The 27,058-nt window shown below is 38.1% G+C and overlaps 1 protein-coding gene across 1 annotated transcript in view; it reads right to left on the bottom strand.

Annotated features, from left to right (window-relative positions):
- Positions 1-27,058, bottom strand: part of LOC109911921 (E3 ubiquitin-protein ligase CBL-B-like) — a 51,734-nt gene that overhangs the window by 4,565 nt on the left and 20,111 nt on the right. Inside the window, exons 3-9 of the mRNA XM_048603070.1 lie at positions 13,606-13,762; positions 12,684-12,758; positions 9,881-10,002; positions 3,275-3,412; positions 3,009-3,096; positions 1,926-2,057; positions 30-206 (exon numbers count right to left, since the gene is read on the bottom strand). Of these exons, the coding sequence (XP_048459027.1) occupies positions 30-206; positions 1,926-2,057; positions 3,009-3,096; positions 3,275-3,412; positions 9,881-10,002; positions 12,684-12,758; positions 13,606-13,762 (889 nt within the window). The remainder of the gene's footprint in view (positions 1-29; positions 207-1,925; positions 2,058-3,008; positions 3,097-3,274; positions 3,413-9,880; positions 10,003-12,683; positions 12,759-13,605; positions 13,763-27,058) is intronic.

Here is a 27,058-nt window from a genome sequence, read left to right as displayed (position 1 = left end):
TGATTCATTTTTGATCTATTTTGACCGACCTTTCTAAATGAAGCTAGTTTGTTCATAACTAGTGAGTCATCACGATCATCATCATCATCCAGGCTGTCTAGGCAGAATTTGGCTCCATCATCTCTTGGATCAAAAGGATCAACAATAATCGGTTCGGTACCTTTGATTTCACAACGGCAAAATGGGCATCCCTGTCCATCAGATTCCTACATAGAAAATAAATCTCATATTACATAAAAGCAATGATAAGTCTACGTTTTTAGGTCATAGTAAATTGGAAGGAGGTTTTCAGCATATAATTAAAATCTATTTCACTACAAAGATTAATGTAAAATTCAAGAAGCTAAAACCATCTGCCTGTTGAACTTATTTTGTTTCTCATTTGAAGCCTAAAGCTCATTAATCGCAACAAATAAAATATAGTACAAAACATGGAAGTTTTGTTTTAAAATTTTTCATTACATTTGACTATTAAACTGAGTAAAATACGCTGTGTGGAAATTATGAAGAACATATATGGACACCAAATGCACTCGGACTGCAACCTGAAATAAAGCTAATCAAAAGCAAATTCAACATCATCAGTACTTGTGAATTTATAGACATTCTAGACTCCCAATGTTTACTTTACTGATCAGAAATGTGAATGATTAAAAGCAATGTATTACATTATGGATAAAACAATGTAAATTGATTCTTCAAAAGGTTACCTTAATAAGGCATTACAACTGGCACTATGACGGAGGGAACAATGAAATGTCTATGGCACAAAACTACTAATAGTCTTCTTCCACAATTGAAATGCAAAAGTATCTAAGATTGGCAGTCGTTTACATCAGTCATTCAAGGAATTTGATGCTCATATTGATACAAAAAAGCAGAATGGTTACTGTACAAAATAGTTTACAACAATGCAGAAACCAAGTTCTTTTTTCTGACAGGGAAGGATATCAAATCTTTAAGCATCACCTAGGAATTAATCAACTAAAAGGAGAATTATTAGTGAGCAAGAATGAACAAAAGCATGGGCCTTAATACTTACAGGGAAAACATGAAGGAACATACAAGCGCAATAAATCTGTCAAAGTCAGAGATCCAGAGGCTGTGTCAAAGTTAACACAGGATCTCAGTGTAATGGATAGTGAAGGGAAGTGGGAGGAAAGAAGCCAGAGTTGGCAGAGGGAAACCCAAATTCCAAGGGAAACACTCCTGTTCCTCTTGACTCACAAAAGAATAATGTAAAAGGTGCATGACGCCCTTGAGCTTTTACTTTCCCGCTCAATTGTTAATAATAAATCAACAACACTTACTAAAAACTCCTATCTAGTATCCACCTACTAAAAAACATTCGTAGCAAGGTTGTATTTAAAAAAAAAAGTTGGTAAATGTTTAATATAGGAGTGAGGAATTCTATTTTGCAATGAATTGTTACCAAAACCTTAAGGAAATTTGGAAAGTTCAAGCACTCCTCAATTTAAATTAGAAACTTCAAAGACGCTAGATTTCTTTGTAAACTAAAGTTAGATATAAATCTATTACTGTGAGGGATTACACTTCCCTACTTAAGTGGAAACATAACATTTTAGTGGGACAAAGCTTCCTGTAGGTTATGTTTGTGTTTTCAATTTTCTTTGATTTTAAATCTATCACAGATTTTCTTTTGTCTGCCACGGAATTCCCCAGCTGTGGGAGAATTTCTCTGTTTCATCCAAAAAAATTGGTCCCTCAACACATAATATTTCAGTTCATTCAAGAAGTTCAAGAGAGGAGGCGGCACTTGGGCACCTTGTTTTATCTTCCAATATGGTATTCAGATTCTAAGGTTCATTGATAGTCCTCTTGAATGTTATAAAATTAAATGAAATGGGCAGCAAATCACTCTGTAGACTCTGTATCTATAAAGGATTCTGCACTCAGCCACATACCTGCCACGCTGTCAGACAAGAAGTGCACATTAAGTGACCACAGGGCTCAATCTTCACGTCCTTATCATTTTCAGCACAGATTTTACACAACTGAAATGTGGAGCCCATCTCACAATACAGCTCGTATTGTTCCTAGATTGAAAATTATATTTTACTCTTGATGCATTTACAAAATAAACCAGTTAGCAACATCATCCACGTACATTTTCAGAAAATAAAACGAAGTCCTCTAGCCCTATTCTTCTACTCAAGCTGCTCTGTAACCAAATGAACCAAAAGATAGAACAGGCATGGCCTAGTATGCCATACAATCCTGTCCTTCCTCCTTTATTTGTACAAAAGCTTAACTTGAAGTTTTCTGCAGTTATTAGCAAGCCCCTCAACTTTGATCGAGTGCTTCTGTTACACAAATGATGAAATTATAGCATTAGGGTGATTTAGTTGAAATTAGATGCCACCTGAATCAGTGCACAAATCCGGTACTGTCTGTGCACATAGTACTTGCCTTCAGAAGGAAATTTATCTGCTAGCTTAATTACTGCAGCTTTAAAGGCAACTCGCTTTTCTGAAAAATATCTGCCAGACTAGATAACAGCTGAGATTGTAAAGAAAGATCGGGGGTGAAAAAAGATTAATCAGTGGCTAGCTACGACTTGCAAATGCAACATAGGACAAGCATCTTTGGTGCTTCTGGTTCCACTACAACAAAAAGAACTTAAAATGTAGCAATCTCACAGTAGCATTCTCCAGCATTCTCTTTAATGACTGCTGGTTTACAGCCAAGTGCATGAGGAAACTGAAAACATTACACGTGATACAAGCAATGGTTACTCGCAAAACAAATTTTGAGATGCAGGCTTAAGGATGCCTATCACTATATGCAATGGGCCCAATGACTGTTTCAGGCATTTACGCTGGATGCATACGTGGCAGCCTTTATTAATAATGACAAGGAGCACACTTGTGGCATAGAGTGACAATGGCTGCAGGCTGCTTACCATTTTACAGGTGTTAAATTGTAATGATAAAATCCAATTTCTAGACTGCAAAGATCTAACCTAAATCCAGAATCAATTATCTTACCTGTGTGACTTTTATATGATCATGAGGTGTTGGTTCACACAATCCAGTAAGATCTGGATTGTAACTTCGTCCATCCGGGTATAAATAACTAAATAAAATGAAACATTCTTTACATATTTAGAACAATAAAATCATTATCAAAGACAGTGAAACAGATTTTGAACTCTATTGCTTCAGTGTCAGTTTACCATTGATCATAAATCAGGGTTACAAGAAATATAATGAAGAAACTTTATAAAGAAAAATCTGCTTTATCAAATACATACAATTCTTCTCGGCATCCGTCTATGAGGGCTTGGAAGAGTGGTTTATTGTGCGGTATGGTCTGCAAGATGTTTCCCTCATTTGTGACATAACCAATGGCCCACTGTCCAAGCCGAGTGCAGCTGAGTCTAAAGATGTAGCTGGAACACAAACAGAAAAAAAATTGAGTTTGCACATACAGTGCAAACCTCTTCTCTGAATCATCAATTTTTAAAAACTTCCACAAGACAATTAAACTAATAATCAAACATTGGAGTTAATCAGCGTACACATAAAAAAGTTACACAAAAAAAATTAACCCTGATGACTCATACTTTATAAAGGTATTTACTATTATTTTGAAAAATGATGGCCAAGACTGAAATTATTACTTGAGTAAGTTATCAATATGCAAATCATAGGCATTAAAAGAATTAGGCAAATCATAGTGGATAAATTCCTTCAAACTTAGTAATGTTTTTCTGGCAACATGATTAACTTGCATGTCACAAGAAAAGGGGTTCAGACTTTTTTTTAAATACAGGGACAGTACTCAAGTTATTCAAAATTAAATAATGAGAAAATGTAGCCGGCAGACACAGATTTCAATTATGTGCCCTTTGTAAAATTATTTAGCAGCAGTTTTAACATATAAAGTAACCAAATAAACTTCCAATAAAACTACTAAAAATTAATCATCAGAAATCAGAATGGTGTGAAATTACATCCAAACTGCAGAACAATCCAATCTTAAATGACCAAAACAAAATCATGGAGATGTAATAAGGCACTTGAAGGTTCAGTATTAAGTTGTTGGAAGTGCATATTAGTTACACGTTTTAATTTGTGGATACTCTTATATGTTACATTGCTGATAAAATCTGTGTGACCGAAGGATAGATCTTAAAATGCTGATGAAAATAACCATATCTCATAGTAACTGAAATAAACAATAAAGAGTACAGTAGTAGACTTCAGGAGAACATGGTTGGACTGGTAAAAGAGACAAACTTATGGCAAATCAAATTTTATGTAGGCAAGTAGTGATACATTCTGGTAGGAGAAATTAGAACAGGTAATATAAAAAGGTACAATTTTTAAAAGGTGTAATTACACCACACCAGCTGTAATTTGCTTACAATAATCTTAAATCTGCTCATTACAACAGTGAACACTTTGGCATATTCTTTGGCATGTAAGGCCATGACTACAGAAATGTAAGTCTTTATTTTTATCATTCAATGATAATCTTAGGCAGGAAGCAAATCTGATTCTTCTTTCTTTCTTGGCTGAATTAATACAAATTGAACAATTTCAGTAAAAACAACACTGAAGATTTTTTCCAGAATTTCAATATTATCAATTGATAATTTAATTAATCAATTGCATTAGATTTTTAAGAAACATGGTCCACAGCACATGATGACAAAGAGCGGACCACAATAACAAAACATCTTGCACAACATACATGTAGAAATATGCAGAAGTTGCTGTCCTGATAAGGAAAACTACATTAGTGACTGAAAGGTTGTAGATTATAATTGTTAAAGTTAAGATTGAAATGGACAGGAGTAATGATGGCGGCAGTAAATCATTAACAGATAACTGCTACAGATCTCCAACTTAAAGTTAGAAGGGTGGCAAAACACTGTTTAGGCAAATGAAGAGAAAAGGAGAGATTATACATTCCCAAAGATCAAATAGAAAGTACTGGTACATACAAAAGGAAATTCACTCAGGCAGTCAAGAATTAATCTGGTAACACAGCACTTAAATGATTATTGCCAAAATATAAATTAGAGTCTCACATTAGCTAAAAAAATTAGAAGTTGCTAATCTTATGGCTACTAGAAACTCCAATAAGTGCTTTATGGCATTATTTCCATTGATATTAAGGAGATATTAAAAATGTATTTCTCAAAAGTTACACAATGGCAAACCAACAGCAGAAAAGATTTACAAGGATGTTGCTGGGACTGGAAGATTTGAGCTAAAGGGAGAGGCTGAATAAACTGGGAACTTTTTGCCCCTGGAGTGTCGGAGGCTATGGGGTGATCTTATAGAGGTTTACAAAATCATGAGGGGCATGGATAGGGTGTATAGCCAAGGTCTTTGTCTTGGATGGGGCAATCCAAAACTAGAGGGTATAGGTTTAAGGTGAGAGGGGAAAGATTTAAAAAAGGACCAAAGGGATAACGTTTTCATGCAGAAGTATGGAATGTACGAATGTATGGAACAAGCTGCCCATGGAAGTGGTGGAGGCTGGTACAACTACAATGCTTAAAAGGCATCTGGATGGGTATATGAATAGAGGTTTAGAGGGATATGGGTCAAATGCTGGAAAATAAGACTCATCAGAATGGGATGTCAAGTCAGTGCATACGATTTGAACCAAAAGGTCTGGTTCTGTGCTGTACAACTCTATTTGACAGCTTAAAATGATTACAACTGAAAATGTTGGAAACGTCACCTGTGATGTGATGCACTCTGGAAGAAGTAACAAGACAAAGGAGTACTCAAAAATTGTCAGGACATCAGGAAGCTCAGTGGAAGAGATTGATTTTGGGATGCATGTCCACTGATGCCTGAAACTAATAGGCTGGTTAAGGCAGCATATGGGATGGTTGCCATCATCTGTCCTGGCACAGATTATTCCAGCAGGGATGTTATGATGGAGCTGTTAAATAAGATCTGGTTTGACCAGAGATGGAGTACAGCATGCAATTCTGGTCAGCAGACTGTAGGAAGAATGCAACTGCACTTGAGACGGTGCAGAAGAAATTCACCAGGATGTTGTCTGGGTTAGAGCACGTGAACAGAGGCTGGACAGGTTTGATTGTTTTCTTTAAAGCAGAGAAGGCTGAGACAGTACTTGATAGAGGTGTATAAGGTTGTCAGTGGCATGGACAGGGTGGATAGGAAGCAGCTGTTCCACTTCATTGAAGGATCAACAACAAGGGGACATAATTTTAAGGTGAAGGAAAGGAAGGTTAGCGGGGATTCAAGGAAAATCTTTTTCATCCACAGGGTCATGAGAAACTGGAAAGCATTTGTCTGGGAGGGCAGCAGAGGCAGAACATCATAATGTTTAAGGCCAAATGCGGGAAAGTGGGATTCGTGTATATAGGTCATACGTGCTGCATGGCTCTGTCTGTGAGGAGCAAGACAGTTAACGAATCAGATCTGAAACGTTAGCACAACATAATTCCTCTCTATGGATGCTGCTTCACCTGCTGAATGTTAATATTTTTATTTCAGATCTCCAATATCTGCAGAATTTCATTCATGTATATTATCTGGTTAGGTGATTGACAGCAGCAACACCAGTAACTCAGCAACTAGTTTAAATGCTGATGCATGGTTGTCCAGCGATCAACACCATTCCTAAAGATAAGCCATCCAAGGCTTCATTGAGCTAACAGCACTCTGCCATAGAACACAAGGTTCCTCAAATAATGCACTGCTAAAAGCACACAGATAACTCATGTGATTACATCTAAAACATATTGATTAATTGAATCACACTTAAGAACATCTTACAAAATATGGAGTATTAAAAAACACAAGCAATCCTTTTCATTGTCATGTGCTCCACTCTCACACAGAGACAGAGACAATCTCTACTCACAATTCTGGGAGAAAAAAATAGAGATATATTATTTGGTATGTAGTGTATCAGATGCAGAAAGCCTGTTGTCTCAGACTCACGAATGTGGTGTAGGAAAGTAACACATGAACCTGCATAATAAGACCAAATCAGTATGAAATTGTATGGTTATTGCACATGTATAAACAATATTTTGTTTTAACTATTAATCTATTAAAAACTATTAATCTCTAAATCTAAAAGTTTCTGAATTAAAACTGAGAACGACAATCCTCACACTGAACACTTTGTTCCCTCAAGTTCGTTATAAAATAGTACTAAGTAGTCTTAAAAGTCACTCATATTCTCTAACCAACTCACATTTTAGAAAGACATATTCATCTCTCAAGTACTAATACAAACAACTGTCACCTATGTGGTGGAAAGAACATTTAATCCTAAAATTAGTCCATTCATCAATAAGGATTTCTAACTATACAAAATGCACTAAACACAACTTCTAAAAGAAAAGCTACACAGATTTATAGTTGAATAATATTTCGTACATGAATCTTTTCTCAGTACAAAGGATAATTTGGATGTGTTTTAAAAAATAATACTCAAAATATGAGTCAGGAGCTCAGACAGTATAACTAGTGGCTCCTTCCGCTTTAGTTTAAAATGCTGATTTGACCCTCTCACTAGAATCAAAGTAGTATACTAAGTTACAAATTTATATTGAGACTTTTTTAATGAGTAATAAACAATCCTACTAAATTATTAGGTATTACTTCATTAACTATTCAATCACACCTGTTTTCTATCACGATCATCTGGTAAAAGACCACAAGCAAAAACCTGATTAGTAAATGTAAATAACCACAGGAAACAAATCTGCAATTGTAACCAAATCAAAGATGAAAAAATTAGGGAAAATGATTGATTGATGTTAAAGTCCTGAGTCAATAACTTAAATGTAATTTAAATCATTATTAAGTAAATTCATGAGAACTTCCTCTCATCAGAGTTTTTTAAGGAAATCTCTTGCCCATCCTTTCCTACAGGCCCAGATTTATGCACAACATTTTCATGGGTATGGCAGCACCTTATTATCCTACCCAGTAACCACTTTCCATATGTAAGCAGCAACAGGATATTTGATCGTGAGGCATCTCAGCTCCACTTGGACTTGTCATCAAGCGGTATTCACTCACATCATGCTCCCCTGGTGCAGAATGACTTCAACACAAAGATCAAGCAAAACTCAAGAGTACAGTTCAGAATTGAGATCTTCTCAATTCACTAACTTGAAAATGGTAATATGCTTATAGCAGAACTTGATTTAAAAATAAATTGTATTGATGCATGTCAGGTTACAAAGGGGCTATGCTCCGAAAGCTTGTGATTTCATATAAACTTGTTGGACTATAACCTGATGTCATGTGACTTCAGACTTCGTCCACCCCAGTCCAACACCTCCACATTACTGCTACATCATGTTGTTGACTTCAGAAAGTGATTCAGAGAAACTATTTTCTGTGGTTGAATGATCCAGAATGAAAGGGCAGAACTTTAAACTTAGAGGTTTATTATTTAGGAGTGAAATCAGGAAGCACTTTTCAACAAAGGCCAAAGAAACTCTAAAGCAGCTATACATGCTGGGTCAATTCAAATTTTAAGAATGGAATTGATAAACTTTTCTTAAATAATATTAAAGACAGATATCACAGACTCAGTGGCCTCTCTTTTCCCTATATCGCTGCAAAGTCTCTTTTATACAAACATACTTGAAAGCTGGACACTGATGCACTGTATGATACCCAAAAAGCCATCCAGACACATACCAGTCAGTTATAGGAGTTAGATAATTTGAACCATGCTGTATTGAAAACCAAACATAGGGTAGTAATTACCTAGATTGCTTAAAACACAGGAGTTTTACTGCTTACCATTACTAAACTGTTAAGCGCTCAACCCACTTGGCATCGAACATCAATGTTAGAATTACTTTGAAATGTGTAGAGCCAAGAGATAAATGAATACAGTGTCAACGCAGCAGAATACTGACGAAGAAGTTTTGCAAAAGGCAAACACCTAGGTTGAGCTCTGGGATTATATTACATGAATACAAGAAAAAATTGATGTAGTGTTCACAGGCCATACTTGGTCAGACAAGTTAAATAGAAGCTAATAATTCCCACATTTCAGAAAAGTAGGTTTGCCAATTGAAATTCTTATTGTGACCTGGCTTATTTTCAGAACAGGGCAAAATTAGCCAAAGGCAATCTAAACAGCATGTCAGGCCAAAATAAACAGCCAGGTGTATAGACAGTCATTGAACACCAGAATATCACAAGTCTTCCAAATTGCAACATCAGGTGCATAACTGCTTAGCATATGGCACCACAAGCAATTTCAAATACACATCTTATTGAAAACAAACAACAGCTAAAAAATTTAAAATTAGACAATCCTAGTTAACACGATAGATGGAGAAATTATCCATTCAATATATTTTCGTAAATAATACAACAATCGGTTTCTTATATTCATTTGAAAGTAGCAACACATTCAAATGTATAGACTCTATGAAGTTATTTTCACTCATACGAATTCAGGAAAATGACAATTTATCCCATTACACTGAAACCACAGAGTAAATTAATTTTTAGAATAGTGGAATAGCAATCAAGAGATTGACAGACCAAATCCAACAGTGGTAAATTGTGAAATTTAATTCAACAAATCTGGTCATTTATAAGTTGCCATTAGAAAATTGGCCCACATTTCAAGCCTACAATTCAAAAACAGCTTGAGAATAAAAGAAAAAACTTGATGCAAGGATCTGATTTGCAAACACTGGACAAGGACAGCTATGTGGAACAAGTAAGTCTTTCTAGCACAGTTGTGGGTCAGGAGTAGCAGCTATGCTATTCCTGGTAAGCAAACACACCCAAAAAATATAATTTCCTTCTGTTATCCTCCTTGACCCAAAATCCCTAATTGAAAACTCAATTTAATATCAAATTTGTTTAGTTCTTACCTGCCAGGTTTGTTTATGTATTTTTGGAGCCGAGCCTTCACTTCATCATAGGTGAGAAAAGCCATGTAGCCAGGGTGGGTCACAGCCAAGAAATTCCAATTCCGTAAAATAGAGGTCCAAGGCTAACAATGAAAAACAGTTAATTCGTTCCCCTGAACATACAAAGCAACTGATTCAGCTTTTAAAGTAGAGAAAGAAAGACTAAATAAATGCTAAATTTTAAAACAAAAAACCTTTAAACTATTGTAAATCTATTGTAAATAAATCAAGAGAGGGCGATGCAAGGTAGCAGTCTATTTCTTGAATCTTTGCATTCTGACAGCAATAGCGAGAGTACCCGAAGGCCAGCTGTGCCACTTAGATGACTAATTAAGGGCCTCTTCCAGCAATTGGCTGTACATTGGTGGCTAGTGGGATTTCTGCCACTTAGAAAAGTCACCTGGTTAAACTTGACAGCCTCCCTACTGGCTCAGTTCAGGAGCAGTGTGGCCTTCCTAATTATGCAGCAAATGTAGGAAGGTACCTCCAGTGGCACTGCTCACTCTGGACAATACCACTATCCCTTCAACAGTCACGCTGCACAAAAGTCCACCTGACAAGTTAGCAGATGGTCAGGGACAACCCCATCTCAGTTTTCCAACCTGTCAACAGGGTCAGTACTACTCCAACAAAAGCCAATCCTTCATGATAATTCGGAATTAATGTGCCCTTAAGGCTATCTGTGCAACAACAGGAAAAAAAATTACATCTCTGTTCAGTCAAACAAAAAACATTTCATAATTTTTTTTTCAAAAAGTTCAAATCTTCCATTGGACAAAACTCAAAATAATTAAATTTCTCCCCTTAACTATAGTTTCTCATTCCTGGCTGTATCTTAACAAAGTTCCCAAAGTTTTAATGTGCTTTCAGTAATTGGATATTCAAAACCACAATCATTACACTAAGGAATATTTTGGGCAAGTGTATCACATAAGCATGTACTCTGTTTCACTATGTCGCTGCTTAGGGAACCCAGTTAGAATGTCATCAGGAACAATTAATTTTTAATTGCAAACTTTATTGTGCTTACTTTTTATTTTGTTTTGCCACTTCCATGCCATATTCCTCTATTACTTTTTAAAATTCATTCATGAAACGTAGGCGTTGCTGGCTGACCAGCATTTATTGCCCATCCCCAGTTGCCCTCGAGAAGGTAGTGGTGAGCTGCCTTCTTGAGCGACTGCAGTCCATGTACAATAGGTGGATCCATAATGCTCTAAGGGAGGGAATTCTAGAATTTTGACCCAGCGACAGTGAAGGAATAGTGACATATTTCCACGTCAGGGTGGCGAGTGGCTTGGAGAGGAACTTGCAGCTAGTGGTGTTCCCATGTATCTGCTGCTTTTGTCCTTCTAGATGGAAGTGGTCGTGGGTTTGGAAGGTGCAGCCTGAGGATCTTCTAAGGCGGATATCCATGGTGTGGATAGTTCACACTGCTGCTACGGAGCATCGGTGGTGAAGGAAGTGAATGTTTCTGGATGTGGTGCCAATCAAGCAGCCTGCTTTGTCCTGGGTGGTGTCAAGCTTCTTGAGTCTTGTTGGAGCTGCTTCCATCCAGGCGAGTGGGGTGTATTCTATCACATTCCTGACATGTGCCTTGTGGATGATGGAAAGGTTTTGGAGAGTCTGGAGTGTGTTACAGCATTCCTAGCCTCTGACCTGCCCTGCCCTCATAGCCACTGTTTATGTGGCCAGTCCAATTGAGTTTCTGGTCAATAGTAACCCTCAGGATGTTGGTGGTCAAGGATTCAGTGATGGTAACCCTACTGAATATCAAGGGGCAGTAGTTAGATTGTCTCTTATTGGTGATGGCCATTGCCTGGCATTTGTGTGGCACAGATGTTACTTGCCACTTGTCAATCCAAGCCTGGATATTTTCTAGATCTTGTTACATTTGAACATGGACTGCTTCAGTATCTGAGGAGTTGTGAATGGTGCTGAGCGTTGTGCAATCATTGCTGAACATCCCTACTTCTGACCTTATGATGCAGGGAAGGTTTTTGATGGAACAGCCAAAGATGGTTGGGCCTAGGTCACTATCCTGATGAACCCCTGGAGCTGAGATGATTGACCTCCAACAATCACAACCATCTTCCAATGTGCCAGGCAGGACTCCATAATCCATTTCTTAACCAATGGTAAAGCAGATCCCAATATATCTATTGGTATTCAATATTTTCCATTACTTTTTAAATAATGGCAGCAGTCCAAGGCTAGCACATCCACTCATCCAACTGGAAGGAAAAATAGTTACTGCTGGTACTCAAAAGGAACTCTGTCTACTTACAGACATGTCCCCAAAGTTTTATAAATTTACTTCTCAAATATATTTTCTAAATGTGTCACATCAATACAGTCCATAGTTTATTGCCCCACACTGTGCCCATCCTGGAATTATTACATTCATTACTTAATGAAGGGACAGAACGGGACACAATATTTTACCAAATAAATGGGAACCTGCTACCTGCACACATTTACTTGGAAGCCTGCACCATGTCAAAAATACCTTTTTGGTTTAAATTATTGGAACAGGATCATACATATCTTTCAGAATATTTTTTACAACCACATTGCTGGCTACCAATATACATTATTGACAGCATCAAACAATACAGTTTAGTTACTCTGTTTGTTAAATACAGAATTTCCATCCTGTACTGTAACGTAGTATTCCATTAAGTTGCATCATATTTTTGTATCAAGAGGATCCGTGTTTTACAGTGTTTTATTACTAATGCATTTTTGAAAGAAAACAATATACCATCAGAATCTTCATTACTTCCACCATTTCTAGTAATATACCCAAGGAACTGAGGGGCAGCCAGCAAAGTTCTTTCTTTAAAACAAAAAGAGTAGCCAAAAATATTGCCAATGTACAATAAACACATGATGCTTTTTTTTGTCACGGCATATTATGGAATTTTAACACAAAGTTTGCACCACCTCCTGCAACAGACCATTCAGAGAACGGTGGGGCAATGAACAAGTTAGGAAATGAAGGAATTTATAACAATCTATTAAAAATCTTGTGGAAGCTTAGCCTGTTCAATCAAATCTTTGTTCAGAACATTATGTCACTGTACATGCAAAAACAATTTAAGATACACGTTACATGAGTGCGCCCCTCATTGACATTAAGTTCCCAGTTGCAGGTAAAAAGCAAAAAGTGCCCTCAAGAATACGCACGCACACACGCACACACACACACACACACACACACACACACAATCTTCAATAGCTTTACATTTCAAACAAAGCTTCTTCTCTCTGCTACACATCAAAATGTTTCACAGATTAGCACAACTGTTGTCCTCCCAATTTAAAATAAACTGAATAAACACAATATCTAAGATAACAAGGTGTAGAGTTGGATGAACACAGCAGACCAAGCAGCATCAGAGGAGCAGGAAAGCTGACGTTTAGGGTCGAGACCCTTCTTCAGAAATGGGGGAGGGGAAGCGGATTCTGAAAATAAATAGGGAGAGAGGGGGAGGCGGATAGAAGATGGATAAAGGAGAAGAAGGGTCCAGACCCGAAACGTCAGCTTTCCTGCTTGGCCTGCTGTATTCATCCAGCTCTGCACCTTGTTATCTCAGATTCTCCAGCATCGGCAGTTCCTACTAACTCATAAACACAATATCTATTCTCATTTTCAGATAATTATCTTGTAATCATTAACTCACCTGAAACAGTCTGGTGAAGATATCAAATTCAAAGATTGAAATGTAATCATTACACGTCAAATCAATTGTAGACTTCAGAGCCATGGCTTCCAAACCAGAGCTGATAGGATGGACTTCATGAAGGCACTGTCTAAAGACTTTCCATGGCACAATAGTCCTGAAACAGAGAGAATGATAAAAAAACTATTTCTCTTAGCAATGAGCAATGATTTAATATGAAAAAGTACAATTATTTACATAACAAACATTTCTATATTAGCACATAACTCCAATCATTTTTTTCTTGAGTATAATATTTCTTCTTCAAAAGAACATGGCTTCTTAACCAAAATCATTTTTATTGAAATTCTAATCTAGAAAACAAGTGAAATAATAAGTGAAATGTTAAACGTCGATTTGTTTTTCAAACGCACTTTGAAACTGTACAGCTTTTCACAAAATATGCAGCAGTACTGCATGTGTTACCTCTCTAAGCTATGACACTTTACAATTTCTCCTTGCTCAAAAGGTACCAAATTCTATGCACAAAACTTTATTAGCTTGTGTAGTATGGAGTTAAATATATACAAGATGCTGTAGGTATTGTGAAGCATAATAACAACATCCTTATGAAAACTGGATTTGACAGATCAATAACCAGTACAATATCTGATGAGGACTGGAGAGCTTCGAATTCAGAAATAGTTACCTTTCTGTAGTTCTCAAGTACACCCTCACTATCCATTACAAAGGCAATTAGTGAGATAAAGTAACCATTGTGGTTTCAAATTGTGGAATTCAAGGAAAATAAACTTCTATTTCTTTTAAGATAAACAAAGGACCACAAAAGATCTCTTTTGAAAGTCTTGCATTCCTGACTTAAGTGTAAAGAAAGCGTTACTCCTATCCAACCTTGACAACATTATTTGAAATGCATTGTACAATATTAACTTTTCATTTTGACTGAAATTATTTCCATACTCAGAAATGAAGTGCTATCTAGTTAGAAAAGAAAACTGCACATGCTGGAAATCAGAAACAAAAACTGAAATTGCTGAAAAAAACCACAGTAGGTCTGGCAGCACCTGTGGAGGGAAAAGCAGAGTTAACATTTTCAGTGACTCTTTTTAACGGCTGAAGACCCTTCAGCTTACTGTGTTTCCTGTATTTCTGTTTTTGATTTTGCTATCTAGCTAACTTTTGCTTAAAATTACAAATTTAGAAACAACAAATAAATCTGTTCTAAAGAGGATTTTCTTTTCAATTATCAACAGTAAATGATTATGAAATGTGTACAATTCTGTGAACAAAATGACAATCAAAGTGAGTGCTAAAAGTTTTGCACGCTTTTCAACAAAATCTCAGCATAAACTTGGTTAATTACATTACGTGCACTCAGGTCTCCCTGCATCTGAAGCAACGAAAAGCAACACTCTAATTTCTGTTTGTATTTCCATGGAGCACAAAGAAGCAGTTCTATTAAACCTACTAATGAAATACTGAAATTTCATTCAATCTCACTTCAAGTCAATTCATCCAGGTAAATTAAAAACTAGTGAAGTTAAATAATCTGGTCACGAAGATGATATGAAAAATGAAACTAATGCAACCTCCAATACAACAAATTAAGGAAGTCAAAAACTCTGGAAAAACCCATGTTACTGATGACCAATCATGTAACAAATATCAATTTAAACTCAACACTGTTCAGTATCCTCTCTCTTCAAACCACAAACCACAAGTGTCACCACTCTGTTGTCCACTAATCATTAAAAAAAGGATGCAAACTTGGTTATATAGGGACATTAGACTGAGGTAAACAACAAAAACTTGGTGCAGAACCAGTTGTGAAATGCTGACCACTTTGAGGGGATAGAAATCCTGTATGACACACTGAAAACCGGTTAGTGGGGACTGTTGTCTCACTTTCCAAAGGGACACAGAAATAATGATTATAGTTATACTGCAGAATTATGCATAAAATCACTAGCATTTTGCTGAGAAATCACAAAAAGTCACCAAATGCTCTAAAACAAAATTTTCACTCCATTAATAATCTCAATTTTATTCTTGAACTAAATGGTGCTCTTCAAATTATTTATCAATTTTGTCAGAAATCTTAAATTAAGTGACTCTCTTCCATGACATTAGGAAGTTCCCATTCAATTAACTTCTTGTTTAATTTTACAAAAAAGACTTCCAATAGTTTTGACCTCCACAATATGTTCTTACAAAACTACAAAGTTCCCAAAAGGGACTTCACATTTTGGGCACAATGCATATCCTACATAGGACCAGGATCATTACAATGGGGGAAGGGTAAACAAGGATGGTTGAAAAGTAGTTGAAAACAAAATTAATAAATGTGAATTAGACGAGTGAAAATAAAAACGCAGAAGTAACAATAGAATATAAGGAGGAACTGAAATAAGTAAGAAAATGTGCAATGTCATTAAAATAAATTTTAAAAAACACAAATATTTCTGGCTCAATCTCAATACTACATAAGTGAATGAGGTTTCAGCAAATTAAATTATTTCCTATAATTTTGTTGCTTGTAAAAACAAGAAGTCAGACTTGAAAGCTTGTCCCTATACATTACCAGGAGCACAGACTTGGGATATACCCAAAATTTCAATTTTTTTTTTAATGTACAGGAATTACATGAGGAAAATGACAATGTATCATAGTCTTCAATGCTCTCCACCTGTCAGATACAACACCAGATGCTTCATCAACAGGAAACCACTCAGCCCCCTGCTGAAATACCCCATCAGATGAAACACAGAAGTGACGTCTTTCATACAGCAAGTGAAAAGGTTATATCTTTAAGAAATCGCTGCCACACAAAATGATTTGATTCTACAATGTCCTTAATATAAAGCTCCAGCGGTCGATTCTAGGAGTATTAATGAAATGCATTGCACATCATTCAGCCATGCTGTCTCAGGTGCAGACTAACAGAGGAAAACGTTAACTCAAAGATTACGACATATTCACTGTACAATGTTTCCGATGTTCAGTAACACCACTACTTCATTTTCTGGCTTTAGTGAACATAATTCTAGGTACTTGGTAACTGATTTGAACAAAAGTACTCTTCTCCCAGACATGTCAAAGTCGTAAGTTTGAATACTCTCATGACTGGCACTAATTTTGGCAACACAAAGCCAACTAATGCATTAACTAAACAGTGATAGACAGCAGATAGACTGTTACTAAAAACTGTACTTCCTAACTTTTGCAAAGCAGTAATCCCCATTGAACTCTATTTATATTATACACCTTAACTGCCACAGTGTGTTTATAATAATTCAGCAAATATTTTAATCTTCCACCAAACACAAACGTACAAACAAAATGGACATCAACCTTATTGCAGATATCTTACGCTACGTATTTGGGAATACAAAATTTGTACAAGATTAAAGACAACATATCTTTTTTTTTTGATGATGCAAACCCGTTTCAAGATGTGAAAAATATCAGTATTGCCGACTGTCTATAACAGTCTTCTTTGAAAAATAATGAATTGAAATCATTAACGTGAAAAACTCACTGTGTTATTTGAACATAGGCTGGTAAAGTATATTATCAGCCTCAGCTGAATTGCAAAGCCACTGTCTCTAAAATAGCAAATTTTTGATGGATCAGGACCACAAATGTATATGATGCATGTTCGTTATGGCAAATAGGCTGGCACCATTGTGTTACCAAAAGAAGAAAACACTCAATAGCGAGGGCTCAAACCTACACGTAAGAAGCATAGAGCAAATATTTTGTAAATATTGTAGATCTGTACAGCTGCAAATGCGGAAACACCTATTATTTTTTGATAGGACAAGAATATGATTTGATATTGTAATATCATATTAGTTTCTGTACAGAGAAAGGTACAGTAGTGAGATCTGAACATTGGAAGTTACAGTTCAGTTAAACAGCTGAAAACTTAATTTTTAAAAGATTGCACAACATTGAGATAATTCATAGCATTCAGCCATACTAAACTGAGAGAGAGCTGCCTCAACTGAAAATGCCCTCAATAAAGTTACCTAAAGCTTGACACTTTTTAAGCATATGTACAGCACCGTTTCGCAGGCTACAATGAATACAAAGTGACAGAACTTTCTCCCAATAACATTGTGTGGTATCTACCTTCCATTTTGCAAACAAAGGCCTCAAAGTCTGCAAGTTTAACTTTTCTGTGATTACCATTCAGGGTTAAAATGGAGAATTAACATAATTTGAAGCAAATCAATTCGCTGTAATGCAGCCAAGTCCTAAAATGTGCCAAGAAGGGAGCGTTTATCACAAACAATGTTCTAGATTGTTCAAGATCTCCACAATCATAAGGCAATCTTAATTGAGTTTAGTCTAGACTTCCAGAGTCAGTGCTTTTGCATTATTGACGCATTGCCACTTTCAAACTAAACCTGAAAGGATATTAAAAGTACTGTTCTTGTCTATTCAAAGGTCATCTCTACCCTGCTTCCTTCAAGATGCCCAAGGTTCTAGCACAATACCACCCAAAGCATACAGCCTGGGGAAGTTACGCCAAACTGCTCTACCTCAGGATAGTTCTATTCATTGCCCATGATAATGAGCACATCATGTGTATTCTCTGCTACCCTCTAGCAAAAACAACCTCTACAAAGCAGGAATTTAAGCAAGATGCTTGGCTTGCAGGAGTCAATCAGCACTGTTTAGATGCTCTACATCTCTGTCATAAACGAATGCCCTTGAAAATTGAGATTCAAGTCACACTAAGGTAGACATATAATCCTGCATAACTCAACACTGATGCTCTGGCCAAGAAACTGAACATGAGATTGTTGGTGCTAAGGAAACAATTTAAAATACTTTCTTTGCCATTAATTTTAAGTTAATGTTTTGAAAGTATAAAGCAAGCAGAATTTAAGCACCAAGACAGCTCCCAGGATAGTAGTGTGTATGTTCATACTCAAAATCTGGCTGGATGATGCCACGAAGCTCTGAACACTGCATGTGCGTAGGCAGTGATCCCTTGTACCGGAGAGAACCCAGCAATAACTGCAAACTCAGCAGCTTGGGTACCTTGGTTGTCTGAGTTTCTCCTGAACAGGCCAAACGGTTTTACTTTCCTGTTAAGGCACTCAATGAATGAGACTTTTTTTAAATATCTGACAGGAAAAAGTCACTATTTAATGTCTTGGATAAAATTCAGTACCTTCAACTAACTTGATCGAGATTTTTGAAGAAATTACAAAGAAGATTAATGAAAGCAGAGCGGTAGACACTGTCTATATGGACTTCAGCAAGGAGTTCAACAGGTTCTGCATGGTAAGCTGGTTAGCAAGTTTAGACCACATGGAATACAGGGAGAGCTAGCCATTTAGATACAAAATTGGCTTGAAGGTAGGAGACAGACCAGCAGTGTGCCACAAGAACTGGTGCTGGGTTCACTAGTTTTTGTCATTCATATCAATGATTTGGATGTGAATATCGGAGGAATGGTTTGTAAGTTTGCAGATAACACCAAAATTGGCGGTGTGGTAGACAGTGAAGAAGGTTACCTGAGTACAACAGGACCTTGATCAGACGGGCCAATCGACAAGGAGTGAAAGATAGAGTTTAATTTAGATAAACGTAAGGTATATCATTTTGATAAGGCAAATCAGGGCAGGACTTATACACTTAATAGTAGGTTCCCTGGGAGTGTTGCCGAACAAAGAGACCTTGGGGTGCAGTTCCTAGTTCCTTAAAAGGTGTAGTTACAGGTAGACAGGGTAGTGAAGAAAGTGTTTGGTACGCAAACCTTTATTGGTCAGTGCTTTGAGTATAGGAGTCGGGATGTCACTTGCAGTTGAACTGGAATTTGGTTAGGCCACTTTTGGAATACTGTGCTCAATTCTGGTCTCACTGCTATAGGAAAGATGTTGTGAAACTTGAAAGGGTTCAGAAAAGATTTACAAGGATGTTGCCAGGGTTGGAGGTTTTGAACTAAAGGGAGAAGCTGAATGGGCTGGGGCTATTTTCCCAGGAGTGTCAGAGGCTGAGGGGTGACTGTACAGAAGTTTTAAAATCAAGAGGGGCATGGATAGGATGAACAGCCAAGATCTTTTCCTCAGGGTGTGGGAGTCCAAAACCAGACAGCATAGGTTTAAGGTGAGAGGGGAAAGATTTAAATGAGGCCTGAGCGGCAACTTTTTCACGCAGGAGGTGGTACATGTGTAGAATGAGCTGCCAGAGGAAGTGGTGAAGGGTGGTACAATTACAACATTTAAAAGGTATCTATTGGGTGCAACAATAGGAAGGGTTTGAGAGATATGAGTCAAATGCTAGTAAATGGGACTAGATTAACTTAGGATATCTGGTCGGCATGGATGGGTTGAATCGAATGGTCCGTTTCCGTGCTGTACAACTCTATGGCTCTATAACAAAGCAGCGCTCCATTACTGCAATATAGTCAACCCCGTCGTCTACCCTAGTACCCATAGTCAGGATTCATTGCAAAACATTTACAGATCAGGCAAGTTTGCTACTACAGCATAGTCAAGTTTTACGCTTCAGCTGATCTAATTCCACCAGTAACTTCATTTATTAGATTTTTCATCATTTTTAACAAATTTAACCTTTATCTGTCTGCCATATCTTTCTCTATTGTATTTGCTGTAACATGTTTATCTGCTATTAACGTCTTCTCAAGGTCTGGACACATTTAAAACTTTCTTTTTACTGAAATTTTTTGCTGAGTTCTTCACTTACTTTACTTTCATTATTTCTTTACTAATCTATTTATCTGCGTAATTACAGAGAATTTAACGCAAAAACAAGCCATTCAGTCCAACTGGTCTCTGCAGGCATTTGTGATCATCATAAGTTTTCTCCCATCTCCCATCATTCAATTTTCTCAGTGCAGTCAACTGAACCTAATAACTTCTTCCTCTTGGTTTATTTTCTATTCCTTCTTACCAATAACATTTTGTTCCCTTCCTCCACTGTGAAAACAAACACAAATGGTCACTTAACAATGGCATTTCTGCCATGTCCTTAGTGTCCATTAGTCTCATCTGCATTAAGCTTTACTGATCTTCCCCTTCACTATTTCTTTATTGTAAGCTTTAATAGTTGCACTTTTTCCATATTTTCATTTGCACGTCATTTCTTTTTCTCTACCCCTTTGTGATTTGTCAAAATAGCTCTCCAGATTAGTAGTCAAATTTCCTTACATTTAGGTAAACCTCAACCTGGTAGCCTGATGCGAATCTGTACTTCACTTGTTGACTGTGGTAGCTTCAGTGCACAAAGAGTATGAGGCATCTAACAACTTTGCATTATACTATATCATAGAGGGCTACTGCACAGCAAAAGGCCCTTCAAGCCTGCATTGGTCAAAAGACAACTACCTAACTACTCTAAGATAACACAGTGTGGAGCTGGCAGAGCACAGCAGGCCAGGCAGCATCAGAGGAGCAGGAAAGTTGATGTTTCAAGTCGGGACCCTTAAACATCAACTTTCCTGCTCCTCCGATGCTGCCTGGCCTGCTGTGTTCCTCCAGCTCCAAATTGTGTTATCTCTGACTCCAGCATCAGCAGTTCTTACTATCTCTACCCAACTATTCTAATCCTACTTCTTTGAATACTTCTCATTGTCTGACTTTAGACTTATTCATCAGTTCAGTCCTGTATACCAGGTACCAATTCATTTTCTATCATATAACTGAGCCCACCCTCTTCTCCAATGACAATTAATACTCTTAAAATGCTCGCAACTACTACAGTCCATATGGGTTAAAATCAACACTGACTGGGATACTTGAGACGCATAAAATTCCACTGCAAACAAGGTACAAACAAACTAAACAAATTTGTTCTGATATAGAAAATGACAATAGCCATGTCAAAATCAGCTTTTCTGGATTATTCAAAAATAGATCCCATTATACTGTTCCCTTCTTAGAACCTTGTATTTTCAACAGCATCAAATATTTACCTAATTTTCTAAATAGGAGATGGAATAAATGCTCCTTGCTCCAACCTTTCTCACTCCCAGTGGAAAAGCATTCTGCATAACAATAATCTTAAAATGCAATATTCCAAACTACCTTCTTCAAACTTAAGAAATATTTCAAATGAATAATTATTTTCAGTGATTCTGTAACCAGAGTAAGCATTCTCATTTTATTTGCTCCATTGGTTTTGTAAATTTTTAAATCTCCACTTTCACTTCTCCACTCCAATGACAATAGTCCCAGCATACCAAGGCCATGCTCACAAATATATTTTTCCATTTCAAACATCATTTTGTTGAATCTAAACCTCTGCAGGGTCCATGGCTTTTGCATCCTGTCCATAAGGGAATTCAAATTGGACCTGAAGAGCCACCTGATTAATATTTTGCATGAACCCATCATTGACTCATTATTTTTACTCTGTGGTCCCAAATATTAAAAGCAAAAAGCCATAAACAGGTCACAAGATCTACCCGCATTTGTGTTTTTAGGAAATTATAAATTTGAACCTCTAGGTGTCTCTGTCATCCACATTCTTCAGTGCCTTTCTACAAAATTAGACGATAATGTTTCCAAAGCAAAATAGGAGGACACACAGTCCAAAACAGCCTTACCTTCTAAGACGAAAAGTCAGAATGGGTTCTAAGAACATTTACACATCCCAGTTTTAGCCATTATTCATTAGTTTGATTACCTACAGGCCCTATGAATCAAATAGTTCCTCAGGAAAATCACACATACACCAGGTACCAACAGCTTGTTGGTGGTGGTTGGGGGATGGCAAGAGTGAGGTGATGGTAGTGGTGGTGGTTTGGGTTGTAAGTTGAGTCAAGTTGTGGTACTTAATCAGGAAAATGTTTTATAAATTGGGACACATCGAAATCTAACTTGTCCAAATCACAATACATCATCTGTGTACTGTCCCTGGAAAACCAGGATACAATGTCCCCTTGTGTAAAAGTATATAATTGTAGTTCATGCTTTTCTTTCAAAGAGGTATCACCTCACTTTGCAAAAGTCTATCCATTTTGAGAACATGTTCATGCACGTTTGCCAAACTTCCTACCTTTCTATTCATAACAAACCTCAAAAAGAAGTTCAAATTATACAGGGAATAAAAGTGGATGCATAGCTTGACCAAGGATAAATTACTTCAAGCCTACTACATTCCAAGTAATACACATTTATCTGAACCTTTGGTTTTCAGCCAATTTTCCTTCAGGCCACTGAAATTCCTCTTGTACCTGAATTATTTCTAACAACTTTCAAACACCACCTCAATGTGTCAAAAATTCAAATGAACTATACATAAAAATCTATGAATACTTCTAAAGTACAGTCACTGCTGTTTTGTAAGCAAAATTGACAAATTACTGTATAGCGAGGTCCCCCAGATGGAAACAAGTTAAATATCAGTTTGCCTGCTTTACTGGAATTGATTGAATGATGAATTTTTGACAGCAGAGAGTTCCCAAAAGAACTTGCCGGGATGAGTGTCCTGCTGCAGTATCGTCGTGAAGCAGTTTGGGAAATGCATCACAGTGAAGCTGTCCAGGAAAAGTGCAAAGAAGAGACATGTGGCAAGAGAAGGCAGCTTATAGCTTGTAAGGTCTTCATTTTGGGTTTATAGTTTGTAAAGGCATTAATATAAAGGCACAGAGAAGAAGGACTCTAGAGTATCTAACACTTCTCTGGACTTCTACATTGATTTTTAAAGGGGAATCCAAAGGCTTAATTTAAAGGGCTGAGGTATGGAAGCAAAGATCAAGGCCACGGTGTTTCTCCTGCTCTAATCTACTGGAAGTTTTTGAGGATATAACTTGTAGAGTTGATAACTGGGGAGCCAGTGGAAATGTATGTCGGTCTTCACAGTGAGAAAATGTGGGTACAGGGAAGTTATGTCTTGCTGGAATTGTACAGGGCCTTGGCGAAACTACACCTGGAGTATTCACAGAATCATAGAATCCCTACAGTATGGAAACAGGCCCTTCAGCCCAACAAGTCCACACCGACCCTCCAAACAGCATCCCATCAGACCCATCCCTGCCCCTTTTCCCTGTAATTCACCTAATCTACACATTCCTGAACACTATGGGCAATTTAGCATGGCCAATCCACATAACCTGCACATCTTTGGACTGTGGAAGGAAACCAGAGCACCGGGCGGAAACCCACGCAGACACAGGGAGAATGTGCAAACTCCACACAGACAGTCGCCCAAGGCAGGAATCGAACCCGGGTCCCTGGTGCTGTTAGGCAGCAGTGCTAACCACTGAGCCACCATGCCACCCTATTGTGCAGTTTTGGTTTCAATATGTGGAGTAGGATGTTCTGACTATGGAAGGAATGTAACAAAGGTTTACCAGACCTATTCCTGGGATGGCAGGACTGGCATTCGAAGAGAGACTGGATCAGTTTGGACAATTCTATGATTCCATGTTTACTGAAGGTTGGAAGAATGAGGCAGTTTCCAACAGAAGCCTATAAAATTTTAACAGGACTAGACAGGATAAACACAGAAAGGATGTTGCTGAGGACAGTGATTGGTCACAGTTTAGGGATATGAGTTAGGCCATTTAGAACTGAGTTAGGAGAAATTTCTTCACCAAAACTGTTGATTCTGTGGAATTTTCTGCCACAGAAAGTGGTTGAGGTCAAAATATTGAATGTTTTCAAGAAGGATTTGGATATAGTTCTTAGGGCTAAAAGGATCACAGACTATGGGGAGAAAGCAAGAACAGGGTACGGAGTTGAATGATCAGCCATGATCATACCAAATAATGGAGCAGACTCGACAGGCCAAATGATCTATTCCCGCTTTTTTTAAAATATTTCTATGTTGTTACGAAGTTGTGTAGAGTAATCATGAATTGGAAGGCAGAAAGCTAGAACCTGTTTGTTAAAAAAATGATAAGGGAGAAGAGTATGTGGCTCCTTTAAGAGGTAAAGTGCATGTCTAAGCTTAGAGATGTATACAGAAAACGTGTCTAAGCAACTGAAGGGGTACAGACAGTTCTGAAATTGAAACATGTATCAATTGGTTGTGTGAATGGAAACCTTAGGCTTGTTTTGATGTTTTTGACAACTAGCTGGAATCGGCCAATTAATTTAAAACAAGCATTTAGCAACTGGAATCCAATTGCATTTAAATCTGATGGTTTTCACAACCTCGGTTCAATGCTATTGTCAGAAAATTGATAAATCATCCAAGGTATATAAGGAGAGGGTTTTTGAAAATTGGTATGAGAGCGAACCGCCATCCGAGAAATAAGCATTTAGCTCTCATGAGAAATCACTAAGCTAGGGGATCAACCCTGGTTCAATGGTGACTGCAGGAGGGTGTGCCAGGAGCAGCACCAAGCATACCTGACGATGAGGTGAGAACCTGGTGAAGCCACCAAACAGGACGACGTGCATACCAACAGCGAAAGCAGCAAGTGACAGACACAGCTAAGCAAAACCACAACCAACGGATCAGATCTAAGCTCTGCAGTCCTGCCACATCCAGTCATGAATGGTGGTGGACAATTAAACAACTCACTGGAGGAGGAGGCTCCACAAATATCCCCATCCTTAACAATGGAAGAGCCCAGCACATCAGTGCAAAAGATAAGGCTGAAGCATTCGCAGCAACTTTCAGCCAGAAGTGCCGAGTGAATGATCCATCTCAGCCTCCTCCAGTGGTCCCCAGCATTACAGGTACCACTCATCAGCCAATTCGATTCACTTCACATGATATCAAGAAACAGTTGGAGACACTGGATACTGCAAAGGCTACGGTCCCTGACATCATTCCAGCAATAGCACCAAAGACTTGTGCTCCAGAACTTGCCATTCCCCTAAACAAGATGCTACAGTACAGGTACAAAACTGGTATCTACTCAACAATGTGGAAAATTAACCAAGTATGTCCTGTATACAAAAAGCAGGACAAATCCAACCCGGCCAATTACCACCCCGTCAGTCTCCTCTCAATCATCAGTAAAGTGATGGAGGGTGTCATCAACAGTGCTATCAAGCAGTACCTGATCAGCAATAACGTGCTCAGCGATGCCCAGTTTGGGTTCTGCCAGGGCCACTCAGTTCCAGACCTCATTACAGCCTTGGTTCAAACATGGACAAAACAGCGGAATTCCAGAGGTGAGGTGAGAGTGATAGCCCTTGATATCAAGGCTGCATTCGACCAAGTGTGGCATCAAGGAAACCTAGCAAAACTGGAATCAATGGGTATCAGGGCAAACTCTCCGGTGGTTGGAGTCATACCTGACACATAGGAAGATGGTCATGGTTGTGGGAGGTCAATCATCTCAGCTCCAGGACATCTCTGCAGGAGTTCCTCAGGGTAGTGTCCTCGGCCCAACCATCTTCAGCTGCTTCATCAATGACTTTCCCTCCATCATAAGGTCGGAAGTTGGGATGTTCGCTGATAATTGCACAATGTGCAGCACCATTCGTGACTCCTCAGATACTGAATCAGTCCATGTTCACATGCAACAAGATCTGGAAAATATCCAGGCTTAGGCTAACAAGTGGCAAGTGACATTCGCGCCACACAAATGCCAATCACCATCACCAATAAGAGACATTCTAACCACTGCCCCCTGACATTCAATGGTGTTACCATCACTGAATCCCCCACTATCAACATCCTGGGTGTTATCATTGACCAGAAACTCATCTGGACTCACCACAGCGGCTACAAGAGCAGGCCAGAAGCTAGGAAATACTGCGGCGAGTAACTCACCTCCTAATGCCTCAAATCTTGTCCACCATCTACAAAGGCACAAGTAAGGAGTGTGATGGAATACTCCCCACTTGCCTGGATGAGCGAAGCCCCAACAACACTCAAGAAGCTTGACACCGTCCAGGACAAAGCAGCCCACTTGATCGGCACGATATCCACAAGCTTCCACTCCCTCCACCACTGACGCTCAGTAGCAGCGGTTTGTACTATGCACAAGATGCACTGCAGAAACTTATCAACAATCCTGAGACAGTACCTTCCAAACCCACAACCACTTCCATCTAGAAGGACACGGGCATCAGATTTTAGGAAGTTTCCTCCAAGTTCCCCTCCAAGCCACTCACCATCCTCACTTGGAAACATATAGCCGTTCCTTCACTGTCGCTTGGTCAAAATCCTGGAATTCCCTCCCTAATAGCATTGTGGATCAACCGACAGCAGGAGGACTGCAACGGTTGAAGAAGGCAGCTCACCACCACCATCTCAAAGGCAACTAGAGATAGGCAAGAAATGCTGGCCAGCCAGCCATGCCCACATCCCACAAATGAATAGAAAGAAAAAGCAAAACTACCTTGCATTACAAACTTTCATCACTACCAGATGAAATAGTATTGTACAACTTTGAACAGATATGACACACATACAATTAACTGAACCATGAATGGAACAAAACGACATCAAAAATATTCCACAGATAGTAGGAACTGCCGATGCTGGAGAATCTGAGATAACAAGGCTT

The sequence above is a fragment of the Rhincodon typus genome, chromosome 11 (assembly GCF_021869965.1).
Source record: "Rhincodon typus isolate 14 chromosome 11, sRhiTyp1.1, whole genome shotgun sequence".
NCBI lineage: Eukaryota > Metazoa > Chordata > Chondrichthyes > Orectolobiformes > Rhincodontidae > Rhincodon > Rhincodon typus.
The sequence above is the reverse complement of the archived record's forward strand: the minus strand, read 5'-3'. Positions and strand labels throughout refer to the sequence as shown.